The sequence below is a fragment of the Mugil cephalus genome, chromosome 13, assembly GCF_022458985.1.
Source record: "Mugil cephalus isolate CIBA_MC_2020 chromosome 13, CIBA_Mcephalus_1.1, whole genome shotgun sequence".
NCBI lineage: Eukaryota > Metazoa > Chordata > Actinopteri > Mugiliformes > Mugilidae > Mugil > Mugil cephalus.
In genome coordinates this window covers 4,400,953-4,418,293 of record NC_061782.1, presented here as the reverse complement: position 1 = coordinate 4,418,293, position 17,341 = coordinate 4,400,953, and the positions used below count along the sequence as shown (strand labels likewise).

General features: G+C 38.5%; 1 protein-coding gene and 1 long non-coding RNA gene across 2 annotated transcripts; one reads left to right on the top strand and one right to left on the bottom strand.

The window, feature by feature from the left end:
- The first annotated feature begins 2,339 nt into the window (after nt 1-2,339).
- Nucleotides 2,340-15,430, top strand: LOC125018965 (RING finger protein 122-like). Its single transcript, XM_047603433.1, has 6 exons — nt 2,340-3,253; nt 6,585-6,744; nt 8,812-8,854; nt 8,950-8,991; nt 10,209-10,291; nt 12,371-15,430. Exons 1-6 carry the CDS (start codon nt 3,229-3,231, stop codon nt 12,489-12,491), a joined length of 474 nt encoding a protein of 157 aa, XP_047459389.1. The 5' UTR covers nt 2,340-3,228; the 3' UTR covers nt 12,492-15,430.
- On the bottom strand, nt 13,927-17,192 carry LOC125018966. The gene is made up of 2 exons (XR_007114008.1): nt 17,137-17,192; nt 13,927-16,443 (listed from the first exon to the last, which is right to left on the bottom strand). It is a non-coding gene; the product is annotated as an uncharacterized LOC125018966 (long non-coding RNA).
- Nucleotides 17,193-17,341: the final 149 nt, after the last annotated feature.

Below are 17,341 nucleotides of genomic sequence, written 5' to 3'. Positions count from 1 at the left end.
TAGTAAATAAACGACTGTGTGAACTTGTTTTCTTGCCACACACACTGAATCCTCTTCAGTTTTCTTATGCTTTTGTTGTAAATACTAATAGCAGCAAACATCATGTGCAACATCTAAAGGAAGATGAAGTAAAATAAATGATGTATAATATGAACATCATGATGACTTTAGCTAATTTCCAACCTGAAGGCCTTTTTTTTTTTTACATTCATCATCACCATTTCTTCTCTGATGGATCTTTTGAACAGATCCAGTTGTTTATAATTATTTTCTTTGTGATCATGCACAACAAGAGGAAGTTCTTCTAATATACATGACTCTGGTGTTAGTGGAATAGTTATGTTGATATTTTTCCTTTCACTGCACAACATTGTTTTCCTGCCACACACATTGAATTCTCTGTTCTTTGTCTTTTTTTTTAGTTAATAAAGTTAATAAAGTTGTGGTTATTCACTTCTATGATGAACTTCAAACTATATTAAAAAAGGTGTCGTTAATAAGTAAAGAAATCATGAATAAAACTTCTACTTAACATTTTGCCTACGGAGCACGTGTCTGGTTTTCGTTATAACCTCAGTTCTTTTACTTATATTTTAATTTCAGATTTATTAACAGAGAATAAGTTATAGACTCTGATGTTCTGTATTGAGAGTATTTCCCGTCTAATAACAGGAAATTATTAAATAAACTGGCTGGTGGAAGATTAGGCCGTTTTTCTGGTGCATCATTATTAGTTTAGTATTAGTTTATTTGACCTCTCGCCCCTTTGGCTCCAGTCCTTTGGTCAGATGAGAAGTCTCTAAAAGTCACAGTAAAGGTCCAGATATGAGAAACACAATAATATATGAGTACATACACATCAGGCATAACATTATGACCACCTTCCTTCTATGGGTTGAGTGGAGGGGATCAAAACATACCTGATCAGTTTGGGATGTAGTGAATTTTAGACCTTGTGCTGTTCTTCATGTTTTTTTTTAAGTTGTTCCTAAACAGTTATTGTGTCAGGCTGCATCATGCTGCCTTTAAGGAGTGTCACTACTATGAGGTGGGGGGGTCTGGTCTGGTCTGGTCTAGGTGGGAGCTACGTCCAAAGGCAGAACATTTAATTGTCTAAAGATGGTGTGTGTTATTTAAAGTGAGGTAGATTGTGTGTTTAATGGGTTCGGTGCCAGTGTCCAGCATCGATCGGTGGTGAGAATAAACGGCCCGGAGTCAATAAGCATTTATCTCACTTATTACTTTTGGATAGAAACTGTTTATGAGTGCGGAGCTTTGATTTCTCTGCAGCGCTTCCCCAGAGGGAGGGAAACCGGCTCATAGTTTGTGTATTTACATGTAATTGCATCCGTCCATCTGTTCATCAATAGCAAGGTCAATATATTATAGAGGGACCTTTGAAGTCCATGGGATATATCTTGCATATTTTTTTATTAAAAGCTAAAAAACTCATGTTTTTTTATGTTCATTATGATCATATCTTTACAAAATGTGTAATTATTTATTATGGAAACAAATAATTAATAAAAAATGACTGGATATCAATAAAATGTAAATGTTAAGTTGAGATAATCTTGACAGATATTTATTTTTTTGGACAATATATGAAATTTTATATGCAAAATAACAAACTGTATCTGTGTACAAACACATGACATCCCAGTTAAATCCAAATCACATGAGCTGCTCTGAGGTTTGTTCTTCCTCCTCTTTATTAGTTATTTAATATAAAGTAATGTGTGGATCTATCACATGTCAGCAGTGTTACTACGACGTATTTATGAATAAATACATTTGTAACTATAATATTTGGAAGAATCTTTCTGTAAAATCACCGCGTGGTGATTGGTTGTAGGCGGCCATGTTGATTTTAGGCCTGAAAACAGACAAAATGACGCCTGTCAACTCTGTTAAAAGTCCCACAATTATATATATTGACCCATATAGTAGTAGCTCCTCATCTTTCTCTGCCCGTCTGGTTTGACTTCTCTCCGTCTTAACATCTGTCCGGTCCAGTCCAGCCGAGGTGGACACGGTTTTATTTTAAAAGTCGGGTTATGATCCAGGTATAAAACAAAGAGAGCTCAAACTAATGGCATGTAATCAATCAGACTAGGATCTGCCATCCTCTCTGCAGCCACCTCAATAACAGGCTGCAGCTGCAAAGGAAGAAGGTGATGAGAGAGAGAAAGAGAGAGAGAGAGAAAGGGGAGGGTGAAGGGTGAAAGGAGGGCATGCAGGCGAGCGAGAAGGGAGGGAGGGAGGGAGGAAAGAGGGGGCGGTGAAAGCAGAGCTGTGATGCAGGCAGCGAATCACATGAGCAGGGATCTGTTTACAAACTCAGAGCTGCCGTGGACGAGAAGAAGAAGAAGTGGAGAAGAGAGGAAACACAGCCAGACGAGAGGGAGAGAGAGAGAGGGAGAGGGGAGTCTCCATTAACAACGGCCACGTTTGTCTTCCTGTGTTACATACCTCCCTGTTCGGAGGAGGAGGAGGAGGAAGGAGGAGGAGATGAGGAGGAGATGAGGAGCTGCTACTTTCCACGGGAGCGGTGAAAGGCTGGGTGTCTGGCCCGGGGCTGCCTGGTTGTGTTTGCTGGAGGGGGAACCCATCCATGTCCTCTCCCTTTGTCTCTCCATAATTGGCAACGCCGGGTTTTTCCCGGCCAGAGAGGATCAGAGCGACATGGACATCTAAGAAAGAGAGAGTGAGAAGCAGCAGCAGCAGCAGCAGGAGGAGGAGGAGGAGGAGGAGGAGGGACGGAGCCTTGTGACAATGTTTTGAAGCGGAGACAAAGCACCAAAAAAAAGCTGGACCTGGAGCACATTTCCTCGTCTCATCAGAGACGTCAGCGTCTTCCTTTGTGTTTCTGTGTCATGCACTGAGAGGTAGAACTACACCGACACTTCTACCTCCGTTAAAACATCCAGCTGTTTGAATCTGGATCATACCGACACATCGTTCACGGGCGAATAAGCAGCCTCTTGTTTGGCTTGACGTCTCCTCCAGGAGGAACCGGGAACCGCTAATCAGATGTCCTGACTCCTTTAACTCGCCGCACATCTGCACTCAACAACTGTCGAGGTAACACAATCTGGAGCTGTGAGGCGGCGGCCACACGGAGAGAGAGAGACTTCCACAAAACAACCCCCGGAGAAGTTGTCGGACGCAGACTTTCGGTTATTATAATAACAAGGACGTCCTGCCACACGAGCATCTGCTCATTTCATGTATCCTGTCAAATGGTGCGAAGGTAAATATGAACCAGCTACACCGGCTTCACCTGTGTGTGTTAAGTGTTTTGTATGTGCACACCACACATTTAAACCAAGTTCAAAGCCAAATTAATACACAACACAACTATAGGTGAATATGACCCAAATATAACAGAATGTTCAACCCTAATAATATCAAATTAGAGTTGGATGAATGACTAATGGTCAATTAGACACATCCGGCTCCTAATGCACTGCACAAACACAACTGTGAAACACATCTCCATGCGTGACACTTCACAAAACTGGGTTTTCAGCTGCATGGTTTCTCTAATATATTCAGCTTCATCTCATAAAACTGTTGCATTTAGTTTGTTGCATCCAACTGCTTTGGATTGGATGATGCTAAATATGTTTTCCTGCAAGCGATTTATAATTTGCTGTTGTTTCTACCTGCTCTGATTTAGACTTTACTGAACCACAAGAGAAATTGTTTGGTCACGGGAGCTCAGTTGCACATAAAAAAAAAAAAAAACTGTCTTGGTGTAAGACAGTTGTAAGCTAACAAATATAAATAAAAATAAAAATAAATTATTATAAAAATTAAATAAATACAAAAATATATAAAAATAAAAAAATAAATATAAAATTGTAAAATATAAAAATGAAATAAAATAAATGCAAAAATAAAAAAAATGATTATTATTAATATTATAAAATAAAATAAACAAAGAAAAATAAGTGTAAAATTAAAATCAAATAAATGTTAAAATAAAATAAAATAAAATAAATATAAATGATTATTATTGATATAATTAAAAAAAATATAAAATACAGTAGTGCACACTTAAGTTTACAAGATTTGCATATGTACAAATCCACAAGAAATAGAAATAGAAGTAAATATAAATGACTCTTATCACTGACATATCAAACATTAGACCAAAATCTTCCATTTCAGGACTCGACCGTTTTTTCCCATTAAAGCTCCTCCCGTTCAATCCTGTCCCCCGGCCAAATGGCCAACCCTCCAGTGCTCCACTATCAATGATTTACTAACATCGTGCTAAGATTACAGCCGCCTCTTCTTCCTTCACCAAACCCTCCCTCCAAACTCCCCCACCTTGTCCATTAGAGAACGACTTCTGAACCACGAGGCCGCCAACGCCAGCGCCTCCGAGTTGCTGCTCTTCACCTCAAGAAAAGAGTTAATTGCCGCAGTGCGAGGTTGACGTGCGTTTGTGTGGAATGAAAAGTGCCAGGTTCGAAACCCCCTCGGGGTGAAAACACTTTTTTTTTTTCTGCACAAGCTGAGACACCAGAGACGTGGGTCAAAAAAGCAAGTGGGACACTTTGTTTACTTCGCAGTGTGGATTTCACAGGATGGCGAACGCATACTAGAGAGAAAAAGTAACCATGCACTCATATCTCAACTTTCACCCAAGTTTAAAAAAAAAAAAAAAACCTCCATGCAGCTGAAGCGGTGTTACGTTGCAGTTGGAAACAAGAGGCTTTCGCAGCAGCAGCAGCGGCGTGTGGGGTATGTGTGCCAGCCAGGCCTTGCAAGTTATGCAGATACTCCTTAAATTTAACCCCACATCCTCTCCACTGCAGGGAAGTGGAAAATTTTCTAAGTATGGGCTCGTCAAGGCAGGGAGGGCGACGTACGGCGGGGGCTTGTTGTGAAAGCCCCGCGGGGCACGTGATGGAGCTGATCCAGGGGCTGTAAATATTGGTGCAGAAATGTCAAACTGTCCCGTGAACGTGAATGCTCCATATGTTCACCAGCGAGTCCCTTTACATCAGAAAACGTCTTCCAAGTGTCTGTGATGAGAGGAAATGATGCTTTAAAGATGCTCAAACGGAGCCGAGATGGATGAGGATGAGGAGCTTTTCTGCTCACAAAGACATTAAAAAAAAACACAGACTCCCTCCCACGTCGCTATAAAATGTGCAAACTATTCGCTGCGAACAACAGCGAGTGCAGACGCAGCATACGCATTCTTCCTCTGTTAAATCTGCCTGCATTCCCAACCCTACATAATGTCGGCTTTATCCTTTACGCACGGTCATAGCGTGGCTTTGTTTATTGTGCTTCGCGTTTCAATGCAGCGTTTTTACGTGTAGAAGCATGAATGTGCATTTGAATTATTACCGGCGGTTTTATCCAGCGTTCAGAGCCTTGTTCTTTGTGCCGAGACTTTCATGAAATTTATATCTCATGTTGAAGTGATGGATATCGTGCGTCATCACCTTTTAGTGAACTGAGCTATGATCTGTTTGCACAAAAGATTATTGTTGGTTAGTGTTAATGCATATTGAATGGATATTTCAGGATTTAAATTTAAAATATATCTGATCAACATATACACAAGTTCTCTTTTTCTTCTTTTTCCCTGGAGACTTTAGCCACATTCATCCCGATCTATGTTCCTCTACTATTCCAAAAACTGGACCAAACCTCACACTTAACCTATCACAGCTAAATTAGATGAGGTTTGATAAGATACTTTTTTTATCCAGAGGGAATTTGTGAGGCTATTATATACATACACTCATTCCCCACTTTATTAGATACACATGTTCATTTGCTTGTTAACACAAACAGCTAATCAGCCAATCACATAGCTGGAATTCAATGCATTTATTCATGTAGAGGTGATCAAGACAACTTGGTGAAGTTCAAACCGAGCATCAGAATGAGGAAGAAAGAGGATTTAAGTGACTTTGAACGTGGTCTGGTTGTAGAGTATTTCAGAAACTGCTGATCTACTGGGATTTTCACACACAACCATCTCTATGGTTTAACAGAGAATGGTCTGAAAATGGATCAAAATCTCTGAGGAAAGTGCGCAACATCTCGTTGAAAATATGCCACAAAGAATTAATTCAGTTCTGAAGTAAAAAAGAGGATCCAACCTTTTACCAGCAAGAGGCATTATGGGACGTGTTTCAGGCAAAACAGAGTAAAAACAAAAATACCTCTTCATGCAATCAGCTCGTCTTTACAACCAGTTATCTCTTCTCTCCATCACCACATGTGGCCAACAAAATGTTTCGACTGGCCCGGAAGATCTCTGCAGGAGCATAATCAGTTTCTCCCAACACAGAGAGACTTTCACTAACGAGACCACACCTCAGAGAAGATCTAAAGTCTATTTTGAGCGGGTTAAGGGGAGATTGTGTGTATCTATATATGCAGGTGCAGGTAATTGGATGTTTGAGGTGTGGACTAAGATATACAACTTAATTTGTTGAGAAAAACGTTGAGGGAAGTTGTAAAAGCGTTACTGTTGTGTGGAGTGGTACTATACCATGTGTACTTCATGCACACGCAAACTTAAAACAGTTTATTTCCCGTCCTCTCAGGGTGTTTGTGTGACCTTCGATCGCGGGACTCCGAGCCTCACTGCAAGATGACGTCCGAGCCGATGCTCTTCCACCTGCCCCTCAACGTCTACATCATCATCCTGGGCATCGGCCTCTTCGTCCTCATGCTCAGCCTCCTGTTCTGCTGCTACCTGTTCAGGTGAGACGCAGCCGTGTGTCAAACTGTGCGACGTAAGCAGCCTTTGCCTCCCCTCAAGCAAAATTCCTCCTTTTTTTGAACATGTTATATAATAAGCTTGTAACTGTAGAATTCTCTATTTCTATTTAAAACCTGATTGTAATTGTAATATTATTACAGTTATAAGATAATTATAAGATCACATATACTTGTATTATAGGCTAGTTTCACATGCGCAAAGCTAATCGGCTAATAAATCTTCTATAAACGCTGAGAGTTTCTAAATATTTTCATGAGCTACCAACGCCTGAGGCCGTCATCTAATTACACGCCCATATTGTACATGATGTGTTGTTTTTCGCTTGACAAATCACAAGGCGTACGCTGCTTAAGGCGACTGCAGACAGACTGAGGTCAGGTCAGCGCGCTGCTGTCAGCTTTCTTTTCTGGATTTCAGGAAAAACCTGTCTGTTCGACGCCGCGCAGAAGTGGTTTATGTTTTGTCAGGTGAACTGTCGGCCAAATATTTGACGAGGCATTAACGCGCCGTGAGAAAACGTTACGTAAAAGCTTAGCTGGGTCATGGATCGAGGAGCATTAGAGAAGGTTGAGTCGAGTGAAATGAATGTGGATTTTGATTTGATCAGTTCTGCTAAAGAACTGAAAGGAAGGCTGTGTTTTTATGCATCTACGTGGATGTTAACGTTTTGCTGACAGAGGAGACAGAGGTGTTTTTTGTTTTATTTTTTTAACCCTTTATGGTGTAAGGAACCATAATCAGGGTCAAGTGTGGTCTGCAAGGTCCACCTCTGCATTAACACTGAGCAGAACTGAGTTATTACCAGGTACCATGAACAAGAAGAAGTGGCCTAATATTGTCTAATGTGAAAATGTTGACAAGTGCCTGAATCAGCTCTTATATTCTAATGCCCCAAAATACATGTTTACATTTCTTTGCCTCTTATGGAGTCATATGTGGTAAATTCATTCATCTTGTTTTTCTTTTTGAAATCAATGAGTGGCCTATAAAGGGTGAAAGGACATTTCTAACATAACTGTAAATGTAAATGTACTTTATTTATTTAATAGCACTTTACAACAACCCACAGGTGAACTAAAGTGCTTTACAAGGGGTCATTACAAGAATTAAAAGTACAGCTCAACCAAATTTCTACAGCCTGGATCCATAATGCGAAACAAACAAACAAACAAACAAAAAACATAAAAAATGAATTGCAAGATGATTTAAATTAATATATTTTGTCATAGCTTACCTGAGTGGCTGTGGACTGTTTATCTCGCTGTATAGGGCGAGTATGCACGTGACGTCACAGCAAGCGGACGTCTCCATGGTTACGAATATTTGCTATGGCTAACGTTACTTCCCAGTAAAGCTCTTAGCATTAGCATCTTTTATTTAGCTACATTTATCGTGACTGAAATGACCTAAAACTCACTGAAACTAACTGAAACTCAGGCTAATCCACTTTTTCCAAATCCATATTGGGTCGAATGGATCATTGTCGAGTCCAATTTGTCCTTAATTTGATCTGATAATCCACATTTCTCCCGGTCTCGCTGTATTTAATAATACATTTCACTCAGGGGGGCGTGGCCCCAGGCGGAAGTGACGTCAGTTCATACCCTATATAAAAAAGAAAACGTCAATAAGAATATTTGATCACAAGAAATAAGTAAATGAGTAAAAGTATGATAAATAATAAAAGCGATAAAACAACAAAAAAACATTCTAAATAGCTGAGTTTAGATTTACGACTTTTCAGTATTCCATGATAAACAGATTTATTTTAACCAAATAATGGTTAAATGGGCACTATTTAGTCTTTCAGCAGTTGGATGAAGCTGAATTTCTGCAAACCCCCGCCAGTGTTACAGTTCTGCTCAGTGTGAGAGCAGAGGCACAGGCTGTTACTTGTACTTGGCATTGTATGAATTCCAGGACTGCCTGAGTGTCCCAGCTGATTCATATAAGCGTGGCAGGACATGTCCTGATGCAGACAGATACGGGACCAGGACACTTATTATGACTCCAAATGGCTGCACGATAACTTTGTTTGCGTTCCACAGGCTGAGAAAACAAGGAGCAAGAGAGCAGTATGGATACAATGAGGTAATGTTTTCACTTTTAACAATCTTCATTTGCATTTTTTGAAATCTTTTTTTTATGCAGTAAACTACATTTCCCACATTTATTCTCCTCAACAGGTTGTTTTAAAAGGTGCAGGGAAGAAGCTGAGCCTCCTCGGAGTAAGTTGAATATGCTTTGATGGAATAAACATTTATCAAAAAAAAAAAAATAAATAAAAAAAAATGAACAGATGACCAAAATATGTGGAAATCATAATGTGTTGTTTCAAGTTATAATAAAGCAAATAAAAAGCAGTTTACATTATAAATAAGACTGTGGAACCATTAAATAAAAAGAAATAAAATGTTCTAACCTCTCGTGATTAGCAATGAAGCTAATCACGAGTTAATTACGACGTTTTTAAGTGTTATACAGGCATATCAGAAACAGGCTTTAGCACTTATTCTGGTATTTATTCACTAAATATCTTATTACTTTATTCTACTGCAGGTATTTGTTTTCAAAATGCTAAGTGGAATAATAGTGGAATAATATTACTATGAACCTTTATGGCTGTCTTAGCTACCAGAGCAATAAACCCACGTAAGTTGTTTTGTAATATGAAAAAACAAAAACAAAAAAACAAGGCTCAAAACCTCATCAAATTTTACAGTTGAAACTTGTTTATTTATGTCTAATAACTTCTCTAGTTTGATATGACACACAAATTCTATCAATAGTAACGAGCTATAACTTTTTTAACTAGCAAATACTCGATTGAGGACCTCGGTACTTCGTAATTTGCAATTCAGCTTTTGCACGGCAACGTACAGACATGGAAATTAACATATTTTGTCACATATTGGTGATTTTATTATAATATCGAGTGAAATAATCCCCATGTCCATGAGTGAGGACATAATTTTCATGTTCAAAGATGTACGGTGTACTAAATATGTATGTATGTAGTGCAATAAATATGGATTTAAAGACAATATATGACTATATGTAAGAAACTATACAAGATATTTAAAATATCTGAGATAATTAAGACTGGATGTAGTTATAAAATGTTTATTTCATGACTTTTTTAATCCAAATTCTGTGACTATAATCAGATCCAGGAAAAAAAAAAACTAAAAACAATAAAGTAAAGTCTTTACAGAACAGGATAAGGATCTGTAAAAACAAACTAACTAATTTGGCAGAAGTTTATTCTTTGGAGAAGAAGGTAAAAGTCTGGTATATACACCAGCCCAATGATGCTTCCTTTTGAATTGTCTCCTAATGGCTGTGACACTCTGTAGCTGCGCTACACTGGCTGAATTAAGGAGTTATGATTGAATGTACTGGGCATTTCAGCTCTGAGCTAACTCTCATCATTTCCTCTTTTTAGCAAACGTGTGCGGTGTGTTTAGAGGAGTTTCGCACCAAGGACGAGCTGGGAGTGTGTCCATGTTCCCACGCTTTTCACAAGAAGTAAGTTAACAACCTTTCATCCGGCTCCACACTTACACACACACCAAGGGACATAATGAACCTAAATAGCACAACATGAAAATGAAAGTAAGCATAAACTGAAATAAACCTATTCTACATATTCGAAAAAGAAGTGGGAGGAAGTACAGATTTATTTGATCCCATCTGGTCTTAATAGATCGATAATATTTGAATACTTTACAGTCTAATAATATAATATAATAATTGTTAGCGTGCACAACAGAGCTGAAAAACATCCTGCCGTGATCCATTTCTCTGTTTGTTTTATTGACTCATGTGCTGGAAGCTTTTAAGGTTCAGTTATTCAGTTAGCAAATCGAGCTCCACCTAAAAAAAATATTATTCTGGCCTTGATTTCTCAACGACGCGCAAAAGACGTCTCGTTCAAAAAATCTCGACCAACCAGTTCAAAGAGATGACTGCAAATCTGCTGCAAATTCCAATTTATACCGAGATCCTGCCTTTCAGCAGATGTCTCAAGTATTCGGAGAATTACGTTACAGGGGAATATCCATCATGTTTCTACAGAAAAAAAAAAAAAAAAAGATTTGTGAACTTGTGTCCCTGCATGTTTGAACACGATCACTTCCACCCTGCAGCAAAGGCGTGACCCCGGCGGCTTCAAGACAGGTTTCCAACATTTACATTCTATATCCAGAGCATGTGTGCGCTGTGTAAATATCCTGCGTTTCTTCCCGGACTCGATCTGCCAGCTTCTCTTTCGTTTTAGTTTAATTATGTTTATTTGCATACATGTTAAAATAGGAAAGAAGAAATGTGCCACTGAAGGTTCATCAAAGAACCTCCACTATCAAAACATCAAAAGAAAAATGAGACTCACACTGGCAGTGAACAAACAAATAAATAGCCAAACAGAAAAGTGATAAGAAATGATAACACCAGGCTAAAGATGAGTGATTCAGTACTTTTTCATGTGGTCTTTGAGGATTACCAGTGAAGCTTTGAGAGATGCTGGCAGATTACAAAGAGATGGTCGTCTAGAACGCGGTGAATGTTGAGCTAAGGACGATACCGACATGAAGGGAATGAATGTCTTTAGACTGTCTAGTGGAGTAAGAGTGAATATCAGATGGAAAAAAAAGACAAAGTTTTGAAAAACATCTGGCCAATCGTGAGTTAAATGCATATATAAATATATAAATTTAGTATTTGTTGATGTCGTAGATAAAAATGTGTATCTTCTGAATAAAGAAGCTGAAGGGTAACATCTATTCATTTGAGAAATCATTCTCAAAATTATTAATTAAATCTTACTGAGACAGTAGCACATGTAGGAACCCAAACTGACTCACAATACCTAATATAAGGATGAGTTAAACTGTAGTACAAGGTTAAATGACAAGAATGATTGATCAGTGAATGAACTCCACCCAGGAGACCAGTTGATTTCTACAGCACTGGATTAGGACCACTGAAAAAAAAAAAAAAAATCATAGTTAGAGCAATTTATTTATTTATTTATTTTTCTGACCGAGTTCAGACTTTTGAGATTCTGAGACTTTTTTCTCAGAATTCTGACTATTCTCTCATAATTCTGGCTTTAGTCTCAGAATTCTGAGAAAAAAGTCAGAATTCTGAGATTCTGAGACTTTTTTCTCATAATTCTGACTTTCATCTCAGAATTGTTAGAAAAAAAGTCTGATTTCTGAGACTTTTTTCTCAGAATTCTGAGGCTTTTTTTCTCAGAATTCTGGCTTTAATCTCAGATGACCGACTTAAATTACAGAATTCTGACTTTTTTTCTTAGAATTCTGACTTTAATCTCAGAAGTCTGACTCTTGTCTCAGAATTCTGGGACTTTTTTCTCAGAAGTCTGTGATTAAAGTCAGAATTCTGAGAAAAAAGTCTCAGAATCTCAGAAATCATCTTTTTTTCTCAGAATTCTGAGATTACAGTCAGACCAATGAATTTGCTTTTACTACATTTTTTTTCAGTGGCCTTCATCGTCTTCTTCAATACATGATCTTTATTTTGCAGAGACTTCTCCTCCTGCGTAACTTTGCAAACTCTCCGTCTCCTCTTTCTGCTCTTTCTCAGGTGTCTGCTGAAGTGGTTAGAGATCCGCAGCGTGTGCCCCATGTGCAACAAGCCCATCTGTCGCCTCCGACCCGACTCCCCTCAGGCACCCGAGCGGCCCCAGAGTCTCCTGGAGGTCTGAGAGACGGACGTCTTCCTTTCTGCCCAACAGAATGTAGCTTTAGTTACGCAAACATTTTTCTGCGGCAGAGCTGTTTTGGAAGCGTAGATTAATTTAAACGTGACAATTAATCCATCAATACGGAGCCAAATAACCTTTATAACCTGTGTAAGGGGACATAAGTGGTCCCAGATGTGACATTTCACTAATACTTGTCATTTGTGATTACTATCAAGCTGAGATACTGCATTTTTTTTAGTACATAGCCAGATCCTTATAAGCTAATGCACAAGTGCCTTAAAGCTGCATATCGTCTAAAAAAGGCCACTAAAAGCAAATCACATCAATATTTGTTTGTCAAGACGGGCTGATGAGAGATAAATGTGTTTCATTGGGAGGATAAAGGCCTAAAGTTTGCTTGAACTCCAGGTTATGACAGAATATCAAAGGAGAACAAAGCAAAATATCACAAAACAGGAACCAAGTGTAGAGTCTGCTTCAGTTTCTGGCACAAAATGATTCGGAGGTGGTTTAAAAAATCGAGTTGTCAGAACAGTAGTTTATTGGTCAAACTTTTTCGCCCTCATTGCCAACATCCTTGTATCATCATCCACAAGATGTGATCAGGACATGGACAAGTATTCACAGGGGGAAATGGGTCCAATTAACGCACAATAACTTGAATGCACGGGCCCTAGTTAGTGCAGTGTTATTCCTGTAACTAAATTAAACGAGTTTATTTCTGACTCCAGAGCAGCTCTGCCACGCAGAAATGTTTTTACCCTGATGTGCAGATCTTCGTCAGTGTGCCGGTGTAACCATCTGGAAAGAAGAAGGAGATTTCAACCAACCAGACTAACCCCGGTTACGGAGATACCAGAACCTCCTCTCGTCTCTCAGCCCCAAATCGAATTGCGCACTCAGAAACTGTAATGAAGGAAGCAATCGAAATGCGGCCTATTAACGAAATAAGATAAACCGACAGGAGGGATGTGGACATTTTGGCTGCATCCGTTTGCCGTCTCCATCCTGCCATGAGTGGAGGTAGCGTCGGCCTGTAGGATCTGACGGGAGAACCCAGGACCTAAGTGACTGGACGTGTACATACATCATTTTTTAAAGTTATCTTCAGAGGAGCTGTTTTGTATCATGACAGGCTTTACAGTATATAGTGCATAAAAGTGTGTCGCTTCTGTCAACAGTTGGATGTCAGACGTCAATCGATCATTCTTCGAGGGAAACCTGAGCTCCCCAGTGGCCAAAGAACGGCTCTGCAGAGCTGGAGGGATATAAATAGACATAGAAGAGACAGTTTGAGCTGTTTCCTGACTGTGGTACTACGTGAACATCACTCTCTTTATGTGGAAACTGTAACGTCTGTCACTTTTTCTGGCTTTAGAAAAAAAAAAAAATATAACCAGTGTTTCATAAGGTAACGTGAAATCTGGTCTTTTTATTTTAAGTTTTCCTACGTGTTGATGCTGTTTAATCACTTATTGTGATGATAATATTTGGATATGTTGGTGCCTTATCTTTGTTGTAGGTGGTTATGATATTTTTTAAAAAGTCTAAAATGCACAACGTCAGAAGTCGACTACGCGAAAATCAAGTTAAGGCTAAAAAAAGTAAACATTACACCCCAAAAGCATTTTAGCATATTAGCATTACCGTCATAACCATGTTAGCATTAGACTTAATCATCCACGAGGGAGGAGACTTGGTCCCAGCACCTCAGTTTCACATAAAAAACACTACACTACTAAAACCATAAGTAAAAATGAAAATAAAGTAAAATAAATCAGAATAAAATATAAGTAAATATCTGATAAAATAAAGTAAAATAGTGTAAGATTTGCATATAAACAAATGTACAAGACAAAGAGACACAAGTAAATATATATCATATACAGTGGTGGAAAAAAGCTTTTGGACACCCTTAAAATTTTACACAAATTTTACACATCTCAAATATTTTCATGAAATATTTATGTTTCAGAGGGTGTAGCTGCATTAGGCTTCACAAACAAATACAAATTATATATATATATTTTTTTGTTGTTGATTGTTTTCAAGGAAAACTAACAAAACCAAATTCTTAACAGTTTCAACGCGTCACTTCTCAACATTGTCGGTATCAAAGTCAACAAATAACAGAGAATGTGTTCAAAACTAAACAGAAAATGAATAAACTGTTGTTTCCAGCGTTAGGTTCCATGTTTTAGTCGTTATTGTCTGTGAAGAACTTTCATAAGTTCAAAGCGAAAAACAAAAATTGTGTCTTTTATTAAGAGACAGTGGATCATTGGGACCAAATGCCAAAAATATTCAAAATTTCGTACGTATGTTTATGGAACCAATCAATTTTAAGTTTTTATTGGCTGTTTTAGGATTTGTTTAGTATTTTGTCCGTGACTGTATGAAAAGAAATTGCACCTGGAGACCTAAGAGTGATTCTTAATGCGATATTTCACAAATGTATGGGCTGTATTTTTATTTTTTTACATAGGAAGGATAAATAAGGTTCAGTAATAACATTGACCTATTTGTTACAGAAAGGTGAGTTATTTTACAGCTGGATAGAGTTCGGTATAAATGACGTCCTGTAGCATTGACTGTGGGAGTGGAGCTGGATGAGGATGTTGGAGAAAGAGCTCCCTCCGCTGCCCCCTATAGTCTGGTGTTTATCCAGTGTCCTCTTGTCCCTCACTGAGACAAACGTCTCTAACTCCCTGCTGATCTGCTGATGTCCAGTCCTTTTTGCTGGTACTTCTCTTCAGTCAGTGGAGAAAAAGAAAGATCATGTCCTCTGGTCCGGGTCCGACTTACTCAAGATCAAACTGGCCCCCTTGAACTAAAATGAATTTGACACCCACTGGTTTAACTGAAGCAAAGCATGTATGCATGTTTTGTTGCTGTGCCATCTTCATGCATCTGCACACTAAACAGATTGTGGTTCTTTCCTCTCCGTCTACTGTCTTCTCTGAGTCAGCAAACACACAGATTTCTATCTTTCAGATGCAAGATGACCTGAACCATCTTTTGAAGCTGATTCTCACGCACCACACTGACACCATTAAGAGAAAACAAAGATAAACACCGTCCTGCTTATAAAAGTGTAGCCCACCACCTAACACTCAATCTGTTAAATCTGTCAACTAACAGTGATTCAAGCTTCCTGTCTGACCTACTGATAAGTCAGTGGTGACAAACTTGCAACCACTGTTTCACATTTAATAGCTTAGTTAAATCGGCAATCATCTTCACCCCATCCACAAAAAATAGGAGCAAAAACAATGTATGTGTCTGGAGGATTTATCCAGGGAATTTAAACAACTTAGGAAGCTGAGCACATTTCAAAATTTCACTTAAAAGACAATTCTCGTATTCTTTAGTCACAATAAGGCTTATTTTTGATTATGTTAGTGGCAAACAAATGAGAATGAATGAAGGTACTTGGTATTTGTTGCCCATAGTTTAAACAAGCGATGCAAAATTCCTAAATGAGAAACAAAAAACAAGCAAACAAAAAAAATAATATTAGTAACATTTTTGGTGGCCAGTTGATATTTTCTCAGGAGTTTTGCGTGAATGTTGGAATTTGCTCATATTCATGACCTGAAAATTGTGGCTGCAGTTCTCTCCGTAGATCCCTTGAACTAATGTGTTTTCATTGAATCTAAAAATAAAAATAACGAGTTTGTAAGCAGAACGTCTTTTCCACAAAAGTCACGACAGCTGCCAAGTTTTGTGATTTAATCGTGTTTATCTGGGCTTCGAATCAAGCCAGTCTTCCATCTCTAAAATGTCATCTCCCCCTCCTTTGTGTCTAACGGCGTCGTGAGATGCCTGCGACAGGCTGTAAGTGTGTTAACTTTTTCCATTTCCTGTTCAGCTGCTCCTTCCTGCCGACACTCCTCGGAGAACAAGGTGCAATCTTTCCACTGCAGACACATGAAGGTGTAATGCTGTCAGACTGAAACGAAGGAGTGAAAGTTTACTTTTCACCTACAAATACTGAAAGAATGAGTTTTCCTGCAATTATCCAAATATGTTTTCATCTATGCAGCATTGTTTTTTTTTGCATGTAAATATATTCTGCACATTTAGTTGCTTGGTTTGACATGGAGAGAACTAGATCTGTGAACTGAAGGCCTTTGAACTATGTCTTATGCCACTGAAATGAGGTTTTATAACAACGATTTTTTACAGTGACTATGTGCACTCAGGGGCCCATGACCTCCAGTAAGAGAGGTTTGATCTGCTGCAGCATAAAACCATGTGCAATGATGCATGATGTAGAACAATGTCTGTGCTGCTTGCTGGTGGGATTATCTATTAGAAGAATACTTAATTTTAAGTTACGGTTTAGCTAAATCAGAGTTTTAAGATCAGGGAATTTAAACAACCTAGGGAGCTGAAATTTCATCACCAGGCTTATTTCTGACTTTTTAAATGGCAAAAACGAAAGAGAAAGAAACAATACACTTGGTATTGCTTCCCCATTAAAAATCAGTGTAAAACTCACAAATAAGAAACAAAATACAGATAATACAATCTTTTATACACACACTGACCTCCAGACTGACTCGTGTTTTCGTTTAATTTACTACAGTCTACTCTATCTCCACCAGTTACAAAGAAATGTTGGATTATACACTGAATTTACCTTTAAAAATTGTTTACTCTCACAGCCCCACAGAACGCTTTACGGAGAGGTTGGCATGGCAACGGGTGGTCGCCATTGCGTCACATCCTGTTTCTATAGCGTCAAATGACTTACTAAAACGAAAATTATCCTGTTCTTCAACATTATAATAACTACATAAAAATGACTCAAGCCATCATTGAAAACAAAAACAAAACAAACAAAC

Bases quoted from the DNA above. Each gene is read 5' to 3' on its own strand.
- LOC125018965 (XM_047603433.1), top strand. From the start codon at position 3,229: ATGTATCCTGTCAAATGGTGCGAAG. The intron at 3,254-6,584 runs GTAAATATGAAC...CCGTCCTCTCAG, and splicing joins TCCTGTCAAATGGTGCGAAG to GGTGTTTGTGTGACCTTCGA. The intron at 10,292-12,370 runs GTAAGTTAACAA...GCTCTTTCTCAG, and splicing joins TCCCACGCTTTTCACAAGAA to GTGTCTGCTGAAGTGGTTAG.